The sequence below is a fragment of the Salmo trutta genome, chromosome 29 (assembly GCF_901001165.1).
Source record: "Salmo trutta chromosome 29, fSalTru1.1, whole genome shotgun sequence".
Taxonomy (NCBI): Eukaryota; Metazoa; Chordata; class Actinopteri; order Salmoniformes; family Salmonidae; genus Salmo; species Salmo trutta.
Window position 1 is genome coordinate 8137359 of NC_042985.1, and position 21493 is coordinate 8158851.

The 21493-nt window shown below is 46.4% G+C and overlaps 1 protein-coding gene across 4 annotated transcripts in view; it reads left to right on the forward strand.

The window, feature by feature from the left end:
• The window catches only part of LOC115166846 (UPF0606 protein KIAA1549L), a 155350-nt gene that overhangs the window by 97110 nt on the left and 36747 nt on the right, over window positions 1-21493 (forward strand). For all 4 annotated transcript variants that reach the window (XM_029720717.1, XM_029720718.1, XM_029720721.1 and 1 more), the window contains 4 exons: window positions 4842-4993; window positions 6650-6821; window positions 10323-10486; window positions 11008-11046. In XM_029720717.1, coding sequence (XP_029576577.1) covers window positions 4842-4993; window positions 6650-6821; window positions 10323-10486; window positions 11008-11046 — 527 coding nt within the window. The remainder of the gene's footprint in view (window positions 1-4841; window positions 4994-6649; window positions 6822-10322; window positions 10487-11007; window positions 11047-21493) is intronic.

The window sequence follows — 21493 nt, forward strand, 5'->3', positions numbered from 1 at the left end:
GTACCATGACTGGACCATGATCCACATTCTGTCACTAGTCTACCATGACTGGACCATGAACTAATTCTGTCACTAGTGTACCATGACTGGACCATGATCCCCATTCTGTCACTAGTGTACCATGACTGGACCATGACTACCTGTTCTGTCACTAGTGTACCATGACTGGACCATGATCCCCATTCTGTCACTAGTGTACCATGACTGGACCATGAAACCCATTCTGTCACTAGTGTATCATGACTGGACCATGAAACCCATTCTGTCACTAGTGTACCATGACTGGACCATGACTACCTGTTCTGTCACTAGTGTACCATGACTGGACCATGATCCCCATTCTGTCACTAGTGTACCATGACTGGACCATGACTCCCATTCTGTCACTAGTGTACCATGACTGGACCATGACTCCCTGTTCTGTCACTAGTGTACCATGACTGGACCATGACTCCCATTCTGTCACTAGTGTACCATGACTGGACCATGATCCCCATTCTGTCACTAGTGTACCATGACTGGACCATGAAACCCATTCTGTCACTAGTGTATCATGACTGGACCATGAAACCCATTCTGTCACTAGTGTACCATGACTGGACCATGACTACCTGTTCTGTCACTAGTGTACCATGACTGGACCATGATCCCCATTCTGTCACTAGTGTACCATGACTGGACCATGATTCCCATTCTGTCACTAGTGTACCATGACTGGACCATGAACTAATTCTGTCACTAGTGTACCATGACTGGACCATGATCCCCATTCTGTCACTAGTGTACCATGACTGGACCATGATCCCCATTCTGTCACTAGTGTACCATGACTGGACCATGACTCCCAATCTGTCACTAGTGTACCATGACTGGACCATGACCTTCCATTCTGTCACTAGTGTATCATGACTGGACCATGACTCCCTGTTCTGTCACTAGTGTACCATGACTGGACCATGAACTCCCTGTTCTGTCACTAGTGTACCATGACTGGACCATGACTCCCTGTTCTGTCACTAGTGTACCATTACTGGACCATGACTCCCCATTCTGTCACTAGTGTACCATAACTGGACCATGACACCCATTCTGTCACTAGTGTATCATGACTGGACCATGATCCCCATTCTGTCACTAGTGTACCATGACTGGACCATGATCCCCATTCTGTCACTAGTGTACCATGACCGGACCATGACTCCCTGTTCTGTCACTAGTGTACCATTACTGGACCATGATCCCCATTCTGTCACTAGTGTACCATGACCGGACCATGACTCCCTGTTCTGTCACTAGTGTACCATTACTGGACCATGACTCCCCATTCTGTCACTAGTGTACCATGACTGGACCATGACTCCCTGTTCTGTCACTAGTGTACCATTACTGGACCATGACTCCCCATTCTGTCACTAGTGTACCATGACTGGACCATGACTCCCATTCTGTCACTAGTGTACCATGACTGGACCATGATCCCCATTCTGTCACTAGTGTACCATGACTGGACCATGAAACCCATTCTGTCACTAGTGTACCATGACTGGACCATGACTACCTGTTCTGTCACTAGTGTACCATGACTGGACCATGAACCCCATTCTGTCACTAGTGTACCATGACTGGACCATGGACCCAATTCTGTCATTAGTGTACCATGACTGGACCATGACTCCCCTTTCTGTCACTAGTGTACCATGACTGGACCATGACTACCTGTTCTGTCACTAGTGTACCATGACTGGACCATGAACCCCATTCTGTCACTAGTGTACCATGACTGGACCATGGACCCAATTCTGTCATTAGTGTACCATGACTGGACCATGACTCCCCTTTCTGTCACTAGTGTACCATGACTGGACCATGACTCCCCATTCTGTCACTAGTGTACCATGACTGGACCATGGATCCATTCTGTCACTAGTGTACCATGACTGGACCATGACTCCCCATTCTGTCACTAGTGTACCATGACTGGACCATGGCTCCCTGTTCTGTCACTAGTGTACCATGACTGGACCATGACTACCCGTTCTGTCACTAGTGTACCATGACTGGACCATTACCCACCATTCTGTCACTAGTGTACCATGACTGGACCATGATCCCCATTCTGTCACTAGTGTACCATGACTGGACCATGAATCCATTCTGTCACTAGTGTACCATGACTGGACCATGACTCCCCATTCTGTCACTAGTGTACCATGACTGGACCATGGCTCCCTGTTCTGTCACTAGTGTACCATGACTGGACCATGGCTCCCTGTTCTGTCACTAGTGTACCATGACTCCCTGTTCTGTCACTAGTGTACCATGACTGGACCATGATCCCCATTCTGTCACTAGTGTACCATGACTGGACCATGAACCCATTCTGTCACTAGTGTACCATGACTGGACCATGAACTAATTCTGTCACTAGTGTACCATGACTGGACCATGATCCCCATTCTGTCACTAGTGTACCATGACTGGACCATGATCCCCATTCTGTCACTAGTGTACCATGACTGGACCATGATCCACATTCTGTCACTAGTGTACCATGACTGGACCATGATCCCCATTCTGTCACTAGTGTACCATGACCGGACCATGGAACCCATTCTGTCACTAGTGTATCATGACTGGACCATGACTCCCTGTTCTGTCACTAGTGTACCATGACTGGACCATGAACCCCATTCTGTCACTAGTGTACCATGACTGGACCATGGCTCCCTGTTCTGTCACTAGTGTACCATGACTGGACCATGACTCCCTGTTCTGTCACTAGTGTACCATGACTGGACCATGACTCCCCATTCTGTCACTAGTATACCATGACTGGACCAGATGTGAAGATGAATCAGGTCTGGGCTGTGTAGATGTGAAGATGAATCAGATCAGGTCTGGAGATCAGGTCAGGAGCTGTGTAGATGTGTAGATGAATCAGGTCTGAGCTGTGTAGATGAATCAGATCTGGGCTGTGTAGATGTGTAGATGAATCAGGTCTGAGCTGTGTAGATGAATCAGATCTGGGCTGTGTAGATGTGTAGATGAATCAGGTCTGAGCTGTGTAGATGAATCAGATCTGGGCTGTGTAGATGTGAAGATGAATCAGGTCTGGGCCGTGTAGATGTGTAGATGAATCAGGTCTGGGCTGTGTAGATGTGTAGATGAATCAGGTCTGGGCTGTGTAGATGTGTAGATGAGTCAGGTCTGGGCTGTGTAGATGTGGAGATGAGTCAGGTCTGGGCTGTGAAGGTGAATCACATCTGGGCTGTGTAGATGTGAAGATGAATCAGGTTTGAGCTGTGTAGATGTGAAGATGAATCAGATCAGGTCTGGGCTGTGTAGATGTGAAGATGAATCAGATCAGGTCTGAGCTGTGTAGATGTGTAGATGAATCAGGTCTGAGCTGTGTAGATGAGTAGATGAATCAGGTCCGGGCTGTGTAGATGTGTAGATGAATCAGGTCTGGGCTGTGTAGATGTGTAGATGAATCAGGTCTGGGCTGTGTAGATGTGTAGATTAATCAGGTCTGGGCTGTGTAGATGTGTAGATGAGTCAGGTCTGGGCTGTGTAGATGTGTAGATGAGTCAGGTCCGGGCTGTGTAGATGTGTAGATGAATCAGGTTTGGGCTGTGTAGATGTGAAGATGAGTCAGGTCTGGGCTGTGAAGATGAATCAGGTCTGGGCCGTGTGGATTTGTAGATGAATCAGGTCTGGGCCGTGTAGATGTGGAGATGAAGCAGGTCTGAGCTGTGTAGATGTGAAGATGAAGCAGGTCTGAGCTGTGTAGATGTGAAGATGAATCAGATCAGGTCTGGGCTGTGTAGATGTGAAGATGAATCAGATCAGGTCTGAGCTGTGTAGATGTGTAGATGAATCAGGTCTGAGCTGTGTAGATGAATCAGATCTGAGCTGTGTAGATTAATCAGGTCTGGGCTGTGTAGATGATTCTGGTCTGGGCTGTGTAGATGTGAAGATGAGTCAGGTCTGGGCTGTGAAGATGAATCAGGTCTGGGCCATGTGGATGTGTAGATGAATCAGGTCTGGGCTGTGTAGATGTGTAGATGAGTCAGGTCTGGGCTGTGTAGATGTGTAGATGAATCAGGTCTGGGCTGTGTAGATGTGTAGATGAGTCAGGTCTGGGCTGTGTAGATGTGTAGATGAATCAGGTCTGGGCTGTGTAGATGGGGAGATGAATCAGGTCTGGGCTCTGAAGATGAATCACATCTGGGCTGTGTAGATGTGGAGATGAATCAGGTCTGGGCTGTGTAGATGTGAAGATGAATCAGATCAGGTTAGATCAGATTAGATATGCGTAGATGAGTGTGTGTTTAGATATGCGTAGTGTGTGGTTGTGTACGAGCTCGTGTGTGTGTAGATGTGTAGCCTCTTCTCTTTTTATAGAGGGAATTATCTGTGTGATGGTATTTTGCATGTCTTACCGTCTCTCTGGGAAGAAAGAGAGAGGAGAGAGAGGCAGGGCCGGACCAAGTTCAGCTGACACATAATATGATTTACTGTTTGAGATAAATAATCAGGAGTACTGCCTTTACTAACATCTCTTTCTCTCACTTCCTTCCTCATCCTTCTCTTTCCCCTCCTTCATTCTCTCTCTCAATTGGATTAAATTATCTCAATCAATCACTTCCTCTGCCCTCTGACCTCCTCGTTACCCTCTGTCTCACTCTCCCTTTCTGTCTCTGTCTTACTCTCACTCTCTCTGTCTCACTCTCCCTTTCTCTCTCTCGCTCTCCTCCTCTCTCTTATTCTCATACTTCTCACTCTCCCTCCTCTCTCCTCCGTTCCTTTTCTCTCTCTCCCCACTCCCCCTCTCCCTGCAGTCATCCAGGATGTGGATAACTCATCTCTGGAGAGCCAGTACCAGAGCTTTGCCAGTCTCATGGAGCAGCGCCTGGCTGAGCTGTTTGTGGTTGCTCGCCAGCAGGGCACTCGCTTCAGGAGAGCCACCACTGTGGACAGCTACACTGTCCAGGTAGGGAGCAGAGCTGGCACTGCAACCCAGGCAGGTTGGCCGCTACTTGGGATTGACTAAGTCTGGCCTGGAGGTCTGCTCTGGAGGCCCTTGACAGACCTGGTTCTGAGACAGTGTGGCCACTCCTGACAGGTTTATTGTCAACTTCCCCAGTGTGGATGTCCTTATGTTCTTAACTGGCTGTCTCAGGTTGATGTGCTTGTATGTGTGTTGAGTAGTGAAGCTAATGAATTGAACACTAATGCTGACTTGTTTCCTAAACAAAGCATCTATATTTCATAGTGATGAAAACTAAAACACACGTGTGTGGACGTTTACACAGTCACACATGCAGACACATACACACACAACTTAATTAGAGGGATTTCCAGCTTGTTATAGAAGTTAAATATATTAAAGGTAAAGATGCTGATGGTATTTATGCAATTCATTTCAATAATGATTACTGTGTTAACCACATGTTTTTTACCCATTAGTTATTGTGTTATCTCATTTGTCACTGTATTGTTTTATAAAGAACTACTGTATGAAGTAAACGTGCTGTAAGAAGATCTATGACCCCTTCATGTCCGTAGGTGGCATCTATGACCCCTTCATGTCCGTAGGTGGCATCTATGACCCCTTCATGTCCGTAGGTGGCATCTATGACCCCTTCATGTCCGTAGGTGGCATCTATGACCCCTTCATGTCCGTAGGTGGCATCTATGACCCCTTCATGTCCGTAGGTGGCATCTATGACCCCTTCATGTCCGTAGGTGGCATCTATGACCCCTTCATGTCCGTAGGTGGCATCTATGACCCCTTCATGTCCGTAGGTGGCATCTATGACCCCTTCATGTCCGTAGGTGGCATCTATGACCCCTTCATGTCCGTAGGTGGCATCTATGACCCCTTCATGTCCGTAGGTGGCATCTATGACCCCTTCATGTCCGTAGGTGGCATCTATGACCCCTTCATGTCCGTAGGTGGCATCTATGACCCCTTCATGTCCGTAGGTGGCATCTATGACCCCTTCATGTCCGTAGGTGGCATCTATGACCCCTTCATGTCCGTAGGTGGCATCTATGACCCCTTCATGTCCGTAGGTGGCATCCTATGACCCCTTCATGTCCGTAGGTGGCATCTATGACCCCTTCATGTCCGTAGGTGGCATCTATGACCCCTTCATGTCCGTAGGTGGCATCTATGACCCCTTCATGTCCGTAGGTGGCATCTATGACCCCTTCATGTCCGTAGGTGGCATCTATGACCCCTTCATGTCCGTAGGTGGCATCTATGACCCCTTCATGTCCGTAGGTGGCATCTATGACCCCTTCATGTCCGTAGGTGGCATCTATGACCCCTTCATGTCCGTAGGTGGCATCTATGACCCCTTCATGTCCGTAGGTGACATCTATGACCCCTTCATGTCCGTAGGTGGCATCTATGACCCCTTCATGTCCGTAGGTGACATCTATGACCCCTTCATGTCCGTAGGTGGCATCTATGACCCCTTCATGTCCGTAGGTGGCATCTATGACCCCTTCATGTCCGTAGGTGGCATCTATGACCCTTCATAGGTGGCATTGGCAGTGCACCGTAACATTCTTTCCTGGAAGTACAGGTAGGCACTTCAATCTGAGTATACTTGTTTTAACTCTTCCTATATCCACTCAGATGGTGAGTATCCGTCGAGTGATGGGTCAGAAGAACCCAGCAGAGATGACCTACTACGTTCAGCTGAACGGTCTTCCGTTACTGGGCACGTCAGCCGCCAAGGTCCTGAACACGCTGGACTCTCAGACCATGGCCCTCACACTGGGTTACTTCGTTCAGCTGCAGGCTGAACGTACGTATAGCTCCTCTTGGATGGATGGATGGATAGATGTGTAGGTTGTTGGGTGGGTTGGTGGATGGATGGATGGGTGGGTGTGTAGGTTGTTGGGTTGATGGATGGATGGATGGGTGGGTGTGTAGGTTGTTGGGTTGGTGGATGGATGGATGGGTGGATGGGTGGATGGGTGGGAGTGTAGGTTGTTGGATGGATGGATGGAGGGATGGATGGATGGATGGGTGGGTGGGTGGGTGGATGGGTGGGTGTGTTGGTTGTTGGGTGGGTTGGTGGATGGATGGATGGATGGATGGATGGGTGGGTGTGTAGGTTGTTGGGTGGGTTGGTGGATGGATGGATGGATGGATGGGTGGGTGTGTAGGTTGTTGGGTGGGTTGGTGGATGGATGGATGGATGGATGGATGGATGGGTGGGTGTGTAGGTTGTTGGGTGGGTTGGTGGATGGATGGATGGATGGATGGGTGGGTGTGTAGGTTGTTGGGTGGGTTGGTGGATGGATGGATGGATGTGTAGGTTGTTGGGTGGGTTGGTGGATGGATGGATGGGTGGGTGTGTAGGTTGTTGGGTGGGTTGGTGGATGGATGGATGGATGGGTGGGTGTGTAGGTTGTTGGGTGGGTTGGTGGGTGGATGGATGGATGGATGGATGGATGGGTGGGAGTGTAGGTTGTTGGGTGGGTTGGTAGATGGATGGATGGATGGGTGGGTGTGTAGGTTGTTGGGTGGGTTGGTGGATGGATGGATGGATGGGTGGGTGTGTAGGTTGTTGGGTGGGTTGGTGGATGGATGGATGGGTGGATGGGTGGATGGGTGGGTGTGTAGGTTGTTGGGTTGGTGGATGGATGGATGGATGGATGGATGGATGGGTGGGTGGGTGGGTGGATGGGTGGGTGTGTAGGTTGTTGGGTGGGTTGGTGGATGGATGGATGGGTGGATGGGTGGATGGGTGGGTGTGTAGGTTGTTGGGTTGGTGGATGGATGGATGGATGGATGGATGGATGGGTGGGTGGGTGGGTGCATGGGTGGGTGTGTAGGTTGTTGGGTGGGTTGGTGGATGGATGGATGGGGATGGAGAGAGAGAGAGAGAGAGAGAAGAAACTCAAGCTATACACAGAGAGAGACCAAATCAAGAGAAAAGAAAAACAGAATTACTTGACAAATTGGAAAGAATTAACAAAAAAACTGAGCAAACTAGAATGCTATTTCGCCCTAAACAGAGAGTACACAGTGGCAGAATACCTGACCCAAATTTAAGGAAAACATTGACTATGTACAGACTCAGTGAGCATAGCCTTGCTATTGAGAATGGCCGCCATAGGCAGACCTGGCTCTCAAGAGAAGACAGGCTATGTGCACACTGCCCACAGAATGAGGTGGAAACTGAGCTGCACTTCCTAACCTCCTGCCAAAAATGTATGAACATATTAGAGACACATATTTCCCTCAGATTACACAGATCCACAAAGAATTTGAAAAACAAATCCAATTTTGATAAACTCTCATATCTACTGGGTGAAATACCACAGTGTACCACAGAAATACCACGTATGGTTATTTTGACCCTTGATTATTGTTGTTACTATTGTCCCATTGACAATATTGATTATTATTATTTGAATTATGTTCATATTGTAAATCTCCAAAGTAAGCTTTGGCAATATGTACATTTTTATGTCATGCCAATGAAGCAAATTGAGTTGAGAGAGGTAGAGAGAGAGAGCAAAGAAAATACTGTTTAATAGAGAAGGGTCTTTAGAATTCTGTTGAGAGAATATGTGAGTGTGTGAGAAAGGGGGAAAGAGAGGTAGAGAGTGGGAAAGAGAGGGAGAGAGGGAGATTGGGGGTAAGAGAGGGAGAGATGGGGAGGAGAGAGAGAGGGGGAGGAGGGGAGGGAGACAGAGGGGGAAGAGAGAGGGGAAGAGGAGGAGGGAGAGAGAGGGGGAAGAGAGAGGGAGAAATGTTCCAGCTGAGAGAGAGAAAGGTAGACACAATCTTCTCATAATCTCACAGATCAGCTCCAGGCAGAACACTGTTTGAGCTGCACTACACTCTCACTGTGAACACACACACACCACAGGGGAGGAGGGAGGGAGGGGCGTAGAGAGACAGAGATTGCATTTCTGAATGTGTGTCAAATCAAATCAAGAATGTGTGTGTGTGTGTGCGTGCGTCCCCTTCTGTGCATATCCTTATAAAGTTCCTCAGTACTCTGTTTTCTGTGTACTAACAGGCTAAGATCTGTGTCAAAGTGGGTGAGGTCTGTCAGAGCTGTATGTCTCTGTGTCAGAGTGGGTGAGGTCTGTCAGAGCTGTATGTCTCTGTGTCAGAGTGGGGGAGGTCTGTCAGAGCTGTATGTCTCTGTGTCAGAGTGGGTGAGGTCTGTCAGAGTTGTATGTCTCTGTGTCAGAGTGGGTGAGGTCTGTCAGAGCTGTATGTCTCTGTGTCAGAGTGGGTGAGGTCTGTCAGAGCTGTATGTCTCTGTGTCAAAGTGGGTGAGGTCTGTCAGAGCTGTATGTCTCTGTGTCAGAGTGGGTGAGGTCTGTCAGAGCTGTATGTCTCTGTGTCAGAGTGGGTGAGGTCTGTCAGAGCTGTATGTCTCTGTGTCAGAGTGGGTGAGGTCTGCCAGAGCTGTATGTCTCTGTCAGAGTGGGTGAGGTCTGTCAGAGCTGTATGAGACGTGTCTGTAGAGGTACGGCATAATGAAGGGAGAGGATGGAGGAAGTGAGAACAGTATGAGACGTGTCTGTAGAGGTACGGCATAATGAAGGGAGAGGATGGAGGAAGTGAGAACAGTATGAGACGTGTCTGTAGAGGTACGGCATAATGAAGGGAGAGGATGGAGGAAGTGAGAACAGTATGAGACGTGTCTGTAGAGGTACGGCATAATGAAGGGAGAGGATGGAGGAAGTGAGAACAGTATGAGACGTGTCTGTAGAGGTACGGCATAATGAAGGGAGAGGATGGAGGAAGTGAGAACAGTATGAGACGTGTCTGTAGAGGTACGGCATAATGAAGGGAGAGGATGGAGGAAGTGAGAACAGTATGAGACGTGTCTGTAGAGGTACGGCATAATGAAGGGAGAGGATGGAGGAAGTGAGAACAGTATGAGACGTGTCTGTAGAGGTACGGCATAATGAAGGGAGAGGATGGAGGAAGTGAGAACAGTATGAGACGTGTCTGTAGAGGTACGGCATAATGAAGGGAGAGGATGGAGGAAGTGAGAACAGTATGAGACGTGTCTGTAGAGGTACGGCATAATGAAGGGAGAGGATGGACTACTGCTGTGATGTTGATTGATGTGTTCATCAATACCATCATTGAGGAACATTTCTCCTGCAGACACATTTACCTCAGTAAAACATATCCACTGTTACTGTGTTCTATTATTGATGATTACATGATGACAATTCTTATACACATCACCACAATAGGAGGGAATATGTTGTGTGTGTGTTGATCCGTGCTCTCACAAAGTGTTCCTGTGTGTTTCCCCTTGTAGCCGTGGTGAAGAATCCTCCCAACAATCTGTGGATCATCGCAGCGGTGCTGGCCCCTATCGCCGTGGTAACGCTCATCATCATCATCATCACCGCCGTGCTCTGCCGGAAGAACAAGAGCGACTTCAAAGCCGACGCCATGGGCAACCTCAACCCCCGTGTCAAGGTGGGCAGAGACACACACACACACCAGGTATAAGTAAATCCAGATGAAAACTGGAGACACACACACACACCAGGTATAGGTAAATCCAGATGAAAACTGGAGACACACACACACACCAGGTATAGGTAAATCCAGATGAAAACTGGAGACACACACACACACACGCACCAGGTATAGGTAAATCCAGATGAAAACTGGAGACACACACACACACACCAGGTATAGGTAAATCCAGATGAAAACTGGAGACACACTGCAAAAAATGTATTGTATTGAGTTGATTTCCCTTACCCCAAAAAAATCAGGCTTTTTTTAGGTTGAAATCAGCAGAATGATCTGCCAGTGCAGTGAGATTATTCATCTTGGTAAGATGTCAGGTAAATCCATTGTTTGGGTAAACCTAGCAGATCATTACCTATTTCTGCAGTGCATGTTTTCAGCCAACAGTCAAACTGAAGAGAGACAGGAGGAGGAAATGGATGAAGACATGTCTCTTTGACATGGTTTGTCTTGTTTTTTAGACGTCATATCGGAGGGATGTTACAGGATATTACCACCAGGTATCTACCTTGTTTCTCTCTGGTGTCTGTCCTTGTTTCTCTCTGGTGTCTGTCCTTGTTTCTCTCTGGTGTCTGTCCTTGTTTCTCTCTGGTGTCTGTCCTTGTTTCTCTCTGGTGTCTGTCCTTGTTGTGAGCTGTGTGTGTCACAGGTTGGTGGCACCTTCATTGGGGAGGACAGGCTCATGGTAATGACTGGAGAGAAATAAGTAGAATGGTATCAATTACATTAAACACATGGTTTGATGCCATTCCATTTGCTCCGTTTCAGCCATTATAATGAGCCGTCCTCCACTGGTGTATGTCTACTAGAGGAGTGCAGGGTAATGGGGTGTTTGACTGGCATATGAAATAGGGATACGGATATGCTGCAATTGAAATAAAGTTTGAATAGTCACTATTACATTTGATGGGTGTGTTTGTTTAGGCGATTGTGTGTGTATTAGGGTTGGGTGTTATCCAGATGTCCATATCTTTATACCATTCTTCTCTCATCCCGGGATTTACAGTATTATCAACTTAGTACACAAGGTGGCGCCAGAAAAAAATTGGGCATCTATTACCAGAATGCAAACAAAATTATCACAAGTAATAGCGAATTTCCATGGAGGCTGCAAGCTAAATATGCTAACGAGTGATTTTTTTTTATATACAAATTGCTAAGACAGGCAATCCAGCACATAAAGTTATACATATATAGGTAGGAGCTGCTGAATGTCAAGCGAATGTGAACGAGAGACATTGCGCAAATTAACAAAGTTTTGACACATGCTTGTCTGAAGGAAGAACAGTACTGGCTCTGGAGCAGCATGTGTACACACTGTGTCTGTGTGGAGTCTGGAGTTGCTAGGGCAACGGGCCTGCCTGCTAAGCTTGGAGAAGAGGGTGGAGGAGCAGATAGTCCGAGAACAGAGATGAGAAAAGAACGCAAGGAAATCAAGATTGGGCTTTGACTTCTCAAACACGGCAGAAATCTAACACAATATGATGCCCCCTCACCTTATTAATTCAGCCACTTACTTAGATAACTAGCAAGTTAAATTTAGGGGTCTCGTTAACTGAGAATTTTGTGTTTTTCACGCAGGAAAAAATATAAAATGCATAAGAAATATCTTGCTGTGTTTTGTAAACACAGATGTAAAATGCTTCTTAATATAATTTCTGGTTGACAGGCATTCTATCAGCAGACAGCGCTCTGAAAAAGACCTTGCTTTTTAATTGTAAGCTTATTTACTTGTGTGACTTCCAGCCAAATAGCGTTGCGTGACTGCCAGCCAAATTCTTTTGTCATCTGATGAAAATGAATATATTTTCTGCCGAATGTGTTACACCAATGTATTTTCTGTGAAGGAACACTGTAGTTGCACGTCCCTGATCACTCTATTGAAGCAAAAAAACACTGTTGACTTTCAATATAAAACGCAACCCCTGGCAATACACAGCTGGACTTACCTGCTCCTGCTTTCTCCCATTATGATATTGACAAACAAACACGTGACTGGCCCAGCTGTTCTGGGGAACCACGGTAAGCTTTATAATTAAGCAATAAGGCACGAGGGGGTGTGGTATATGGCCAATATACTACGGCTAAGGGCTGTGCCTGGACACAGCCCTTAGCCGTGGGTTATTGGCCATATACAACAAAACCCTGAGATGCCTTATTGCTATTGTAAACTGATTACCAACGTAATTAGAGCAGTAAAAATACATGTTTTGTCATACCCGTGGTATACGGTCTGATATACTATGGCTATCAGCCAATCAGCATTCAGGGCTCGAACCACCCACTTTATAATGTAAAATAATGTGACAGGTGAAATGGACGCGATCTGCTTTATATCCTATCATACTGCAGGTATTTACTTAAAAAGTAGCTACAAATATAAAAATGGATTGAAAAACTTATTGACGGTATTGAAAAACCATCCCGTGGCTATTTCCAAATACCCCGGTATACGGTATATACGGTATACCGTATACAAGCCTAGTGTGTAGGCTACTGTGAGTGAGGGAGACGAGAGACCGCAACCAACCTAGCCGACTCACTCTGTAGTAGACTAAAAGCTGTGTGTATGCATGTGAATGCGTGTGCGTGCGTGCGTGTACATGCGCGTGCGTGCGAGTGTATGCGTGTGTGTACTCTGAAACGAGCTCTTGGTGCATATTGCTGGAACAAGGTCAGATGTCCTCATCTTAATTGGGTAAAAATAGTCTAGCCGAGACACTAATGATTCTCCTGGGTCAGTACACAGTATAAATACACACAGATCCTACCTATACCATTACACCTGACTCCCTTCTATATGTCTAATAATGTATGTACTCTCATTGTTAACCTTCTAGACCTCGTTTGTCTTTGTTAAGAAGCAGACACACATGTGCAAACACACGCACACACCCCTGTTCTGACCTAGTTTACCTCTGTATGCGTTGTCATTCGCTATAGTTTGTATCAGTTTGTTTGGCATTATAGATCAGTTAGTTCACCATTACAGTAATACAATAACCAATCACCAATGTTCATTTTCTATGCAAAGACATGGTCCATATTTTGCAGTATAGCAGTATCCCAAGAGGGAGCTTTTGCCTGAACTTTAGTATGGAATAACAAGCAGGATCAAATCACATTGTATTTGTCACATGCTTGGTAAACAACAGGTGTAGACTAACAGTGAAATGCTTACTGATGGCCCCTTCCCAACAATGCAGATAGAAACAACAGGTGTAGACTAACAGTGAAATGCTTACTGATGGGCCCTTGCCAACAATGCAGAGAGAAACAACAGGTGTAGACTAACAGTGAAATGCTTACTGATGGGCCCTTGCCAACAATGCAGATAGAAACAACAGGTGTAGACTAACAGTGAAATGCTTACTGATGGGCCCTTCCCAACAATGCAGAGAGAAACAACAGGTGTAGACTAACAGTGAAATGCTTACTGATGGCCCCTTGCCAACAATGCAGAGAGAAACAACAGGTGTAGACTAACAGTGAAATGCTTACTGATGGGCCCTTCCCAACAATGCAGAGAGAAACAACAGGTGTAGACTAACAGTGAAATGCTTACTGATGGGCCCTTCCCAACAATGGAGAGAGAAACAACAGGTGTAGACTAACAGTGAAATGCTTACTGATGGGCCCTTGCCAACAATGCAGAGAGAAACAACAGGTGTAGACTAACAGTGAAATGCTTACTGATGGGCCCTTCCCAACAATGCAGATAGAAACAACAGGTGTAGACTAACAGTGAAATGCTTACTGATGGCCCCTTGCCAACAATGCAGAGAGAAACAACAGGTGTAGACTAACAGTGAAATGCTTACTGATGGGCCCTTCCCAACAATGCAGAGAGAAACAACAGGTGTAGACTAACAGTGAAATGCTTACTGATGGGCCCTTCCCAACAATGCAGATAGAAACAACAGGTGTAGTCTAACAGTGAAATGCTTACTGATGGCCCCTTCCCAACAATGCAGATAGAAACAACAGGTGTAGACTAACAGTGAAATGCTTACTGATGGCCCCTTGCCAACAATGCAGAGAGAAAAAACAGGTGAAGACTAACAGTGAAATGCTTACTGATGGCCCCTTGCCAACAATGCAGAGAGAAACAACAGGTGTAGACTAACAGTGAAATGCTTACTGATGGCCCCTTCCCAACAATGCAGATAGAAACAACAGGTGTAGACTAACAGTGAAATGCTTACTGATGGCCCCTTCCCAACAATGCAGATAGAAACAACAGGTGTAGACTAACAGTGAAATGCTTACTGATGGGCCCTTCCCAACAATGCAGATAGAAACAACAGGTGTAGACTAACAGTGAAATGCTTACTGATGGCCCCTTGCCAACAATGCAGAGAGAAACAACAGGTGTAGACTAACAGTGAAATGCTTACTGATGGGCCCTTCCCAACAATGCAGAGAGAAACAACAGGTGTAGACTAACAGTGAAATGCTTACTGATGGGCCCTTGCCAACAATGCAGATAGAAACCACAGGTGTAGACTAACAGTGGAATGCTGACTGATGGGCCCTTCCCAACAATGCAGATAGAAACAACAGGTGTAGACTAACAGTGAAATGCTTACTGATGGCCCCTTGCCAACAATGCAGATAGAAACAACAGGTGTAGACTAACAGTGAAATGCTTACTGATGGCCCCTTCCCAACAATGCAGATAGAAACAACAGGTGTAGACTAACAGTGAAATGCTTACTGATGGGCCCTTGCCAACAATGCAGATAGAAACCACAGGTGTAGACTAACAGTGAAATGCTGACTGATGGGCCCTTCCCAACAATGCAGATAGAAACAACAGGTGTAGACTAACAGTGAAATGCTTACTGATGGCCCCTTGCCAACAATGCAGAGAGAAACAACAGGTGTAGACTAACAGTGAAATGCTTACTGATGGGCCCTTGCCAACAATGCAGATAGAAACAACAGGTGTAGACTAACAGTGAAATGCTTACTGATGGACCCTTGCCAACAATGCAGAGAGAAACAACAGGTGTAGACTAACAGTGAAATGCTTACTGATGGCCCCTTCCCAACAATGCAGATAGAAACAACAGGTGTAGACTAACAGTGAAATGCTTACTGATGGGCCCTTGCCAACAATGCAGATAGAAACCACAGGTGTAGACTAACAGTGAAATGCTGACTGATGGGCCCTTCCCAACAATGCAGATAGAAACAACAGGTGTAGACTAACAGTGAAATGCTTACTGATGGCCCCTTGCCAACAATGCAGAGAGAAACAACAGGTGTAGACTAACAGTGAAATGCTTACTGATGGCCCCTTGCCAACAATGCAGATAGAAACAACAGTTGTAGACTAACAGTGAAATGCTTACTGACGGCCCCTTGCCAACAATGCAGAGAGAAACAACAGGTGTAGTCTAACAGTGAAATGCTTACTGATGGGCCCTTCCCAACAATGCAGATAGAAACAACAGGTGTAGACTAACAGTGAAATGCTTACTGATGGGCCCTTGCCAACAATGCAGATAGAAACAACAGGTGTAGACTAACAGTGAAATGCTTACTGATGGGCCCTTGCCAACAATGCAGAGAGAAACAACAGGTGAAGACTAACAGTGAAATGCTTACTGATGGCCCCTTCCCAACAATGCAGATAGAAACAACAGGTGTAGACTAACAGTGAAATGCTTACTGATGGGCCCTTGCCAACAATGCAGAGAGAAAAAACAGGTGTAGTCTAACAGTGAAATGCTTACTGATGGGCCCTTGCCAACAATGCAGATAGAAACAACAGGTGTAGACTAACAGTGAAATGCTTACTGATGGCCCCTTGCCAACAATGCAGAGAGAAACAACAGGTGTAGACTAACAGTGAAATGCTTACTGATGGGCCCTTCCCAACAATGCAGAGAGAAACAACAGGTGTAGACTAACAGTGAAATGCTTACTGATGGCCCCTTGCCAACAATGTAGATAGAAACAACAGGTGTAGACTAACAGTGAAATGCTTACTGATGGTCTCTTCCCAACAATGCAGAGAGAAACAACAGGTGTAGACTAACAGTGAAATGCTTACTGATGGGCCCTTCCCAACAATGCAGATAGAAACAACAGGTGTAGACTAACAGTGAAATGCTTACTGATGGGCCCTTCCCAACAATGCAGAGAGAAACAACAGGTGTAGACTAACAGTGAAATGCTTACTGATGGCCCCTTGCCAACAATGCAGAGAGAAACAACAGGTGTAGACTAACAGTGAAATGCTTACTGATGGGCCCTTCCCAACAATGCAGATAGAAACAACAGGTGTAGACTAACAGTGAAATGCTTACTGATGGCCCCTTCCCAACAATGCAGATAGAAACAACAGGTGTAGACTAACAGTGAAATGCTTACTGATGGGCCCTTCCCAACAATGCAGATAGAAACAACAGGTGTAGACTAACAGTGAAATGCTTACTGATGGGCCCTTGCCAACAATGCAGAGAGAAACAACAGGTGAAGACTAACAGTGAAATGCTTACTGATGGCCCCTTGCCAACAATGCAGAGAGAAACAGTATTATAATAATAGAAAAATAATAATAATATGAGGAATAAATCCACATTGACTAATAATAACTTGGCTGTATACATGGGGTACCAGTACCAACTAGATGTGCAGAGGTACAAGGTAATAACTTGGCTGTATACACGGGGTACCAGTACCAACTAGATGTGCAGGGGTACAAGGTAATAACTTGGCTATATACACGGGGTACCAGTTCCAACTAGATGTGCAGGGGTACAAGGTAATAACTTGGCTATATACACGGGGTACCAGTACCGACTAGATGTGCAGGGGTACAAGGTAATAACTTGGCTGTATACACGGGGTACCAGTACCGACTAGATGTGCAGGGGTACAAGGTAATAACTTGGCTGTATACACGGGGTACCAGTACCGACTAGATGTGCAGGGGTACAAGGTAATAACTTGGCTGTATACACGGGGTACCAGTACCGACTAGATGTGCAGGGGTACAAGGTAATAACTTGGCTGTATACAAGGGGTACCAGTACCGACTAGATGTGCAGGGGTACAAGGTAATAACTTGGCTGTATACACGGGGTACCAGTACCGACTAGATGTGCAGGGGTACAAGGTAATAACTTGGCTGTATACACGGGGTACCAGTACCGACTAGATGTGCAGGGGTACAAGGTAATAACTTGGCTGTATACACGGGGTACCAGTACCGACTAGATGTGCAGGGGTACAAGGTAAAAACTTGGCTGTATACACGGGGTACCAGTACCGACTAGATGTGCAGGGGTACAAGGTAATAACTTGGCTGTATACACGGGGTACCAGTACCGACTAGATGTGCAGGGGTACAAGGTAATAACTTGGCTGTATACACGGGGTACCAGTACCGACTAGATGTGCAGGGGTACAAGGTAATAACTTGGCTGTATACACGGGGTACCAGTACCGACTAGATGTGCAGGGGTACAAGGTAATAACTTGGCTGTATACACGGGGTACCAGTACCGACTAGATGTGCAGGGGTACAAGGTAATAACTTGGCTGTATACACGGGGTACCAGTACCAACTAGATGTGCAGGGGTACAAGGTAATAACTTGGCTGTATACACGGGGTACCAGTACCAACTAGATGTGCAGGGGTACAAGGTAATAACTTGGCTATATACACGGGGTACCAGTACCAACTAGATGTGCAGGGGTACAAGGTAATAACTTGGCTGTATACACGGGGTACCAGTACCAACTAGATGTGCAGGGGTACAAGGTAATAACTTGGCTGTATACACGGGGTACCAGTACCAACTAGATGTGCAGGGGTACAAGGTAATAACTTGGCTGTATACACGGGGTACCAGTACCGACTAGATGTGCAGGGGTACAAGGTAATAACTTGGCTGTATACACGGGGTACCAGTACCAACTAGATGTGCAGGGGTACAAGGTAATAACTTGGCTGTATACACGGGGTACCAGTACCAACTAGATGTGCAGGGGTACAAGGTAATAACTTGGCTGTATACACGGGGTACCAGTACCAACTAGATGTGCAGGGGTACAAGGTAATAACTTGGCTGTATACACGGGGTACCAGTACCACCTAGATGTGCAGGGGTACAAGGTAATAACTTGGCTGTATACACGGGGTACCAGTACCAACTAGATGTGCAGGGGTACAAGGTAATAACTTGGCTGTATACACGGGGTACCAGTACCAACTAGATGTGCAGGGGTACAAGGTAATAACTTGGCTGTATACACGGGGTACCAGTACCAACTAGATGTGCAGGGGTACAAGGTAATAACTTGGCTGTATACACGGGGTACCAGTACCAACTAGATGTGCAGGGGTACAAGGTAATAACTTGGCTGTATACACGGGGTACCAGTACCAACTAGATGTGCAGGGGTACAAGGTAATAACTTGTCTGTATACACGGGGTACCAGTACCAACTAGATGTGCAGGGGTACAAGGTAATAACTTGGCTATATACACGGGGTACCAGTACCAACTAGATGTGCAGGGGTACAAGGTAATAACTTGGCTATATACACGGGGTACCAGCACCAACTAGATGTGCAGGGGTACAAGGTAATAACTTGGCTATATACACGGGGTACCAGCACCAACTAGATGTGCAGGGGTACAAGGTAATAACTTGGCTATATACACGGGGTAGCAGCACCAACTAGATGTGCAGGGGTACAAGGTAATAACTTGGCTATATACACGGGGTACCAGCACCAACTAGCTGTGCAGGGGTACAAGGTAATAACTTGGCTGTATACACGGGGTACCAGCACCAACTAGATGTGCAGGGGTACACGGTAATAACTTGGCTGTATACACGGGGTACCAGCACCAACTAGATGTGCAGGGGTACAAGGTAATAACTTGGCTATATACACGGGGTACCAGCACCAACTAGATGTGCAGGGGTACAAGGTAATAACTTGGCTATATACACGGGGTACCAGCACCAACTAGATGTGCAGGGGTACAAGGTAATAACTTGGCTATATACACGGGGTACCAGCACCAACTAGATGTGCAGGGGTACAAGGTAATAACTTGGCTATATACACGGGGTACCAGCACCAACTAGATGTGCAGGGGTACAAGGTAATAACTTGGCTATATACACGGGGTACCAGTACCAACTAGATGTGCAGGGGTACAAGGTAATAACTTGGCTATATACACGGGGTACCAGTACCAACTAGATGTGCAGGGGTACAAGGTAATAACTTGGCTATATACACGGGGTACCAGTACCAACTAGATGTGCAGGGGTACAAGGTAATAACTTGGCTATATACACGGGGTACCAGTACCAACTAGATGTGCAGGGGTACAAGGTAATAACTTGGCTATATACACGGAGTACCAGTACCAACTAGTTTTGCAGGGGTACAAGGTAATAACTTGGCTATATACACAGGGTACCAGTACCAACTAGATGTGCAGGGGTACAAGGTAATAACTTGGCTATATACACGGGGTACCAGTACCAACTAGATGTGCAGGGGTACAAGGTAATAACTTGGCTATATACACGGGGTACCAGTACCAACTAGATATGCAGGGGTACAAGGTAATAACTTGGCTATATACACGGGGTACCAGTACCAACTAGATGTGCAGGGGTACAAGGTAATAACTTTTGCTATATACACGGGGTACCAGTACCAACTAGATGTGCAGGGGTACAAGGTAATAACTTGGCTGTATACACGGGGTACCAGTACCAACTAGATGTGCAGGGGTACAAGGTAATAACTTGGCTGTATACACGGGGTACCAGTACCAACTAGATGTGCAGGGGTACAAGTTAATAACTTGGCTGTATACACGGGGTACCAGTACCAACTAGATGTGCAGGGGTACAAGGTAATAACTTGGCTATATACACGGGTACCAGTACCAACTAGATGTGCAGGGGTACAAGGTAATAACTTGGCTGTATACACAGGGTACCAGTACCAACTAGATGTGCAGGGGTACAAGGTAATAACTTGGCTGTATACACGGGGTACCAGTACCAACTAGATGTGCAGGGGTACAAGGGAATAACTTGGCTATATACACGGGGTACCAGTACCAACTAGATGTGCAGGGGTACAAGGTAATAACTTGGCTATATACACGGGGTACCAGTACCAACTAGATGTGCAGGGGTACAAGGTAATAACTTGGTTATATACACGGGGTACCAGTACCAACTAGATGTGCAGGGGTACAAGGTAATAACTTGGCTGTATACACGGGGTACCAGTACCAACTAGATGTGCAGGGGTACAAGGTAATAACTTGGCTGTATACACGGGGTACCAGTACCAACTAGATGTGCAGGGGTACAAGGTAATAACTTGGCTATATACACGGGGTACCAGTTCCAACTAGATGTGCAGGGGTACAAGGTAATAACTTGGCTGTATACACGGGGTACCAGTACCAACTAGATGTGCAGGGGTACAAGGTAATAACTTGGCTGTATGCACGGGGTACCAGTACCAACTAGATGTGCAGGGGTACAAGGTAATAACTTGGCTGTATGCACGGGGTACCAGTACCGACTAGATGTGCAGGGGTTCAAGGTAATAACTTGGCTGTATACACGGGGTACCAGTACCGACTAGATGTGCAGGGGTACAAGGTAATAACTTGGCTATATACACGGGGTACCAGTACCAACTAGATGTGCAGGGGTACAAGGGAATAACTTGGCTATATGCACGGGGTACCAGTACCAACTAGATGTGCAGGGGTACAAGGCAATTGAGGTAGATATGTACATATAGATAGGGATAAAGTGACTAGGCAACAGGATAGATAAGACAGTAGCAGCAACGCATGTGATGACGTTTACATTTGAGTCATTTAGCTCTTTTCTAGATGAGTTAAAAGAGTTAGTGCAAAAAAGGTAATTGCACA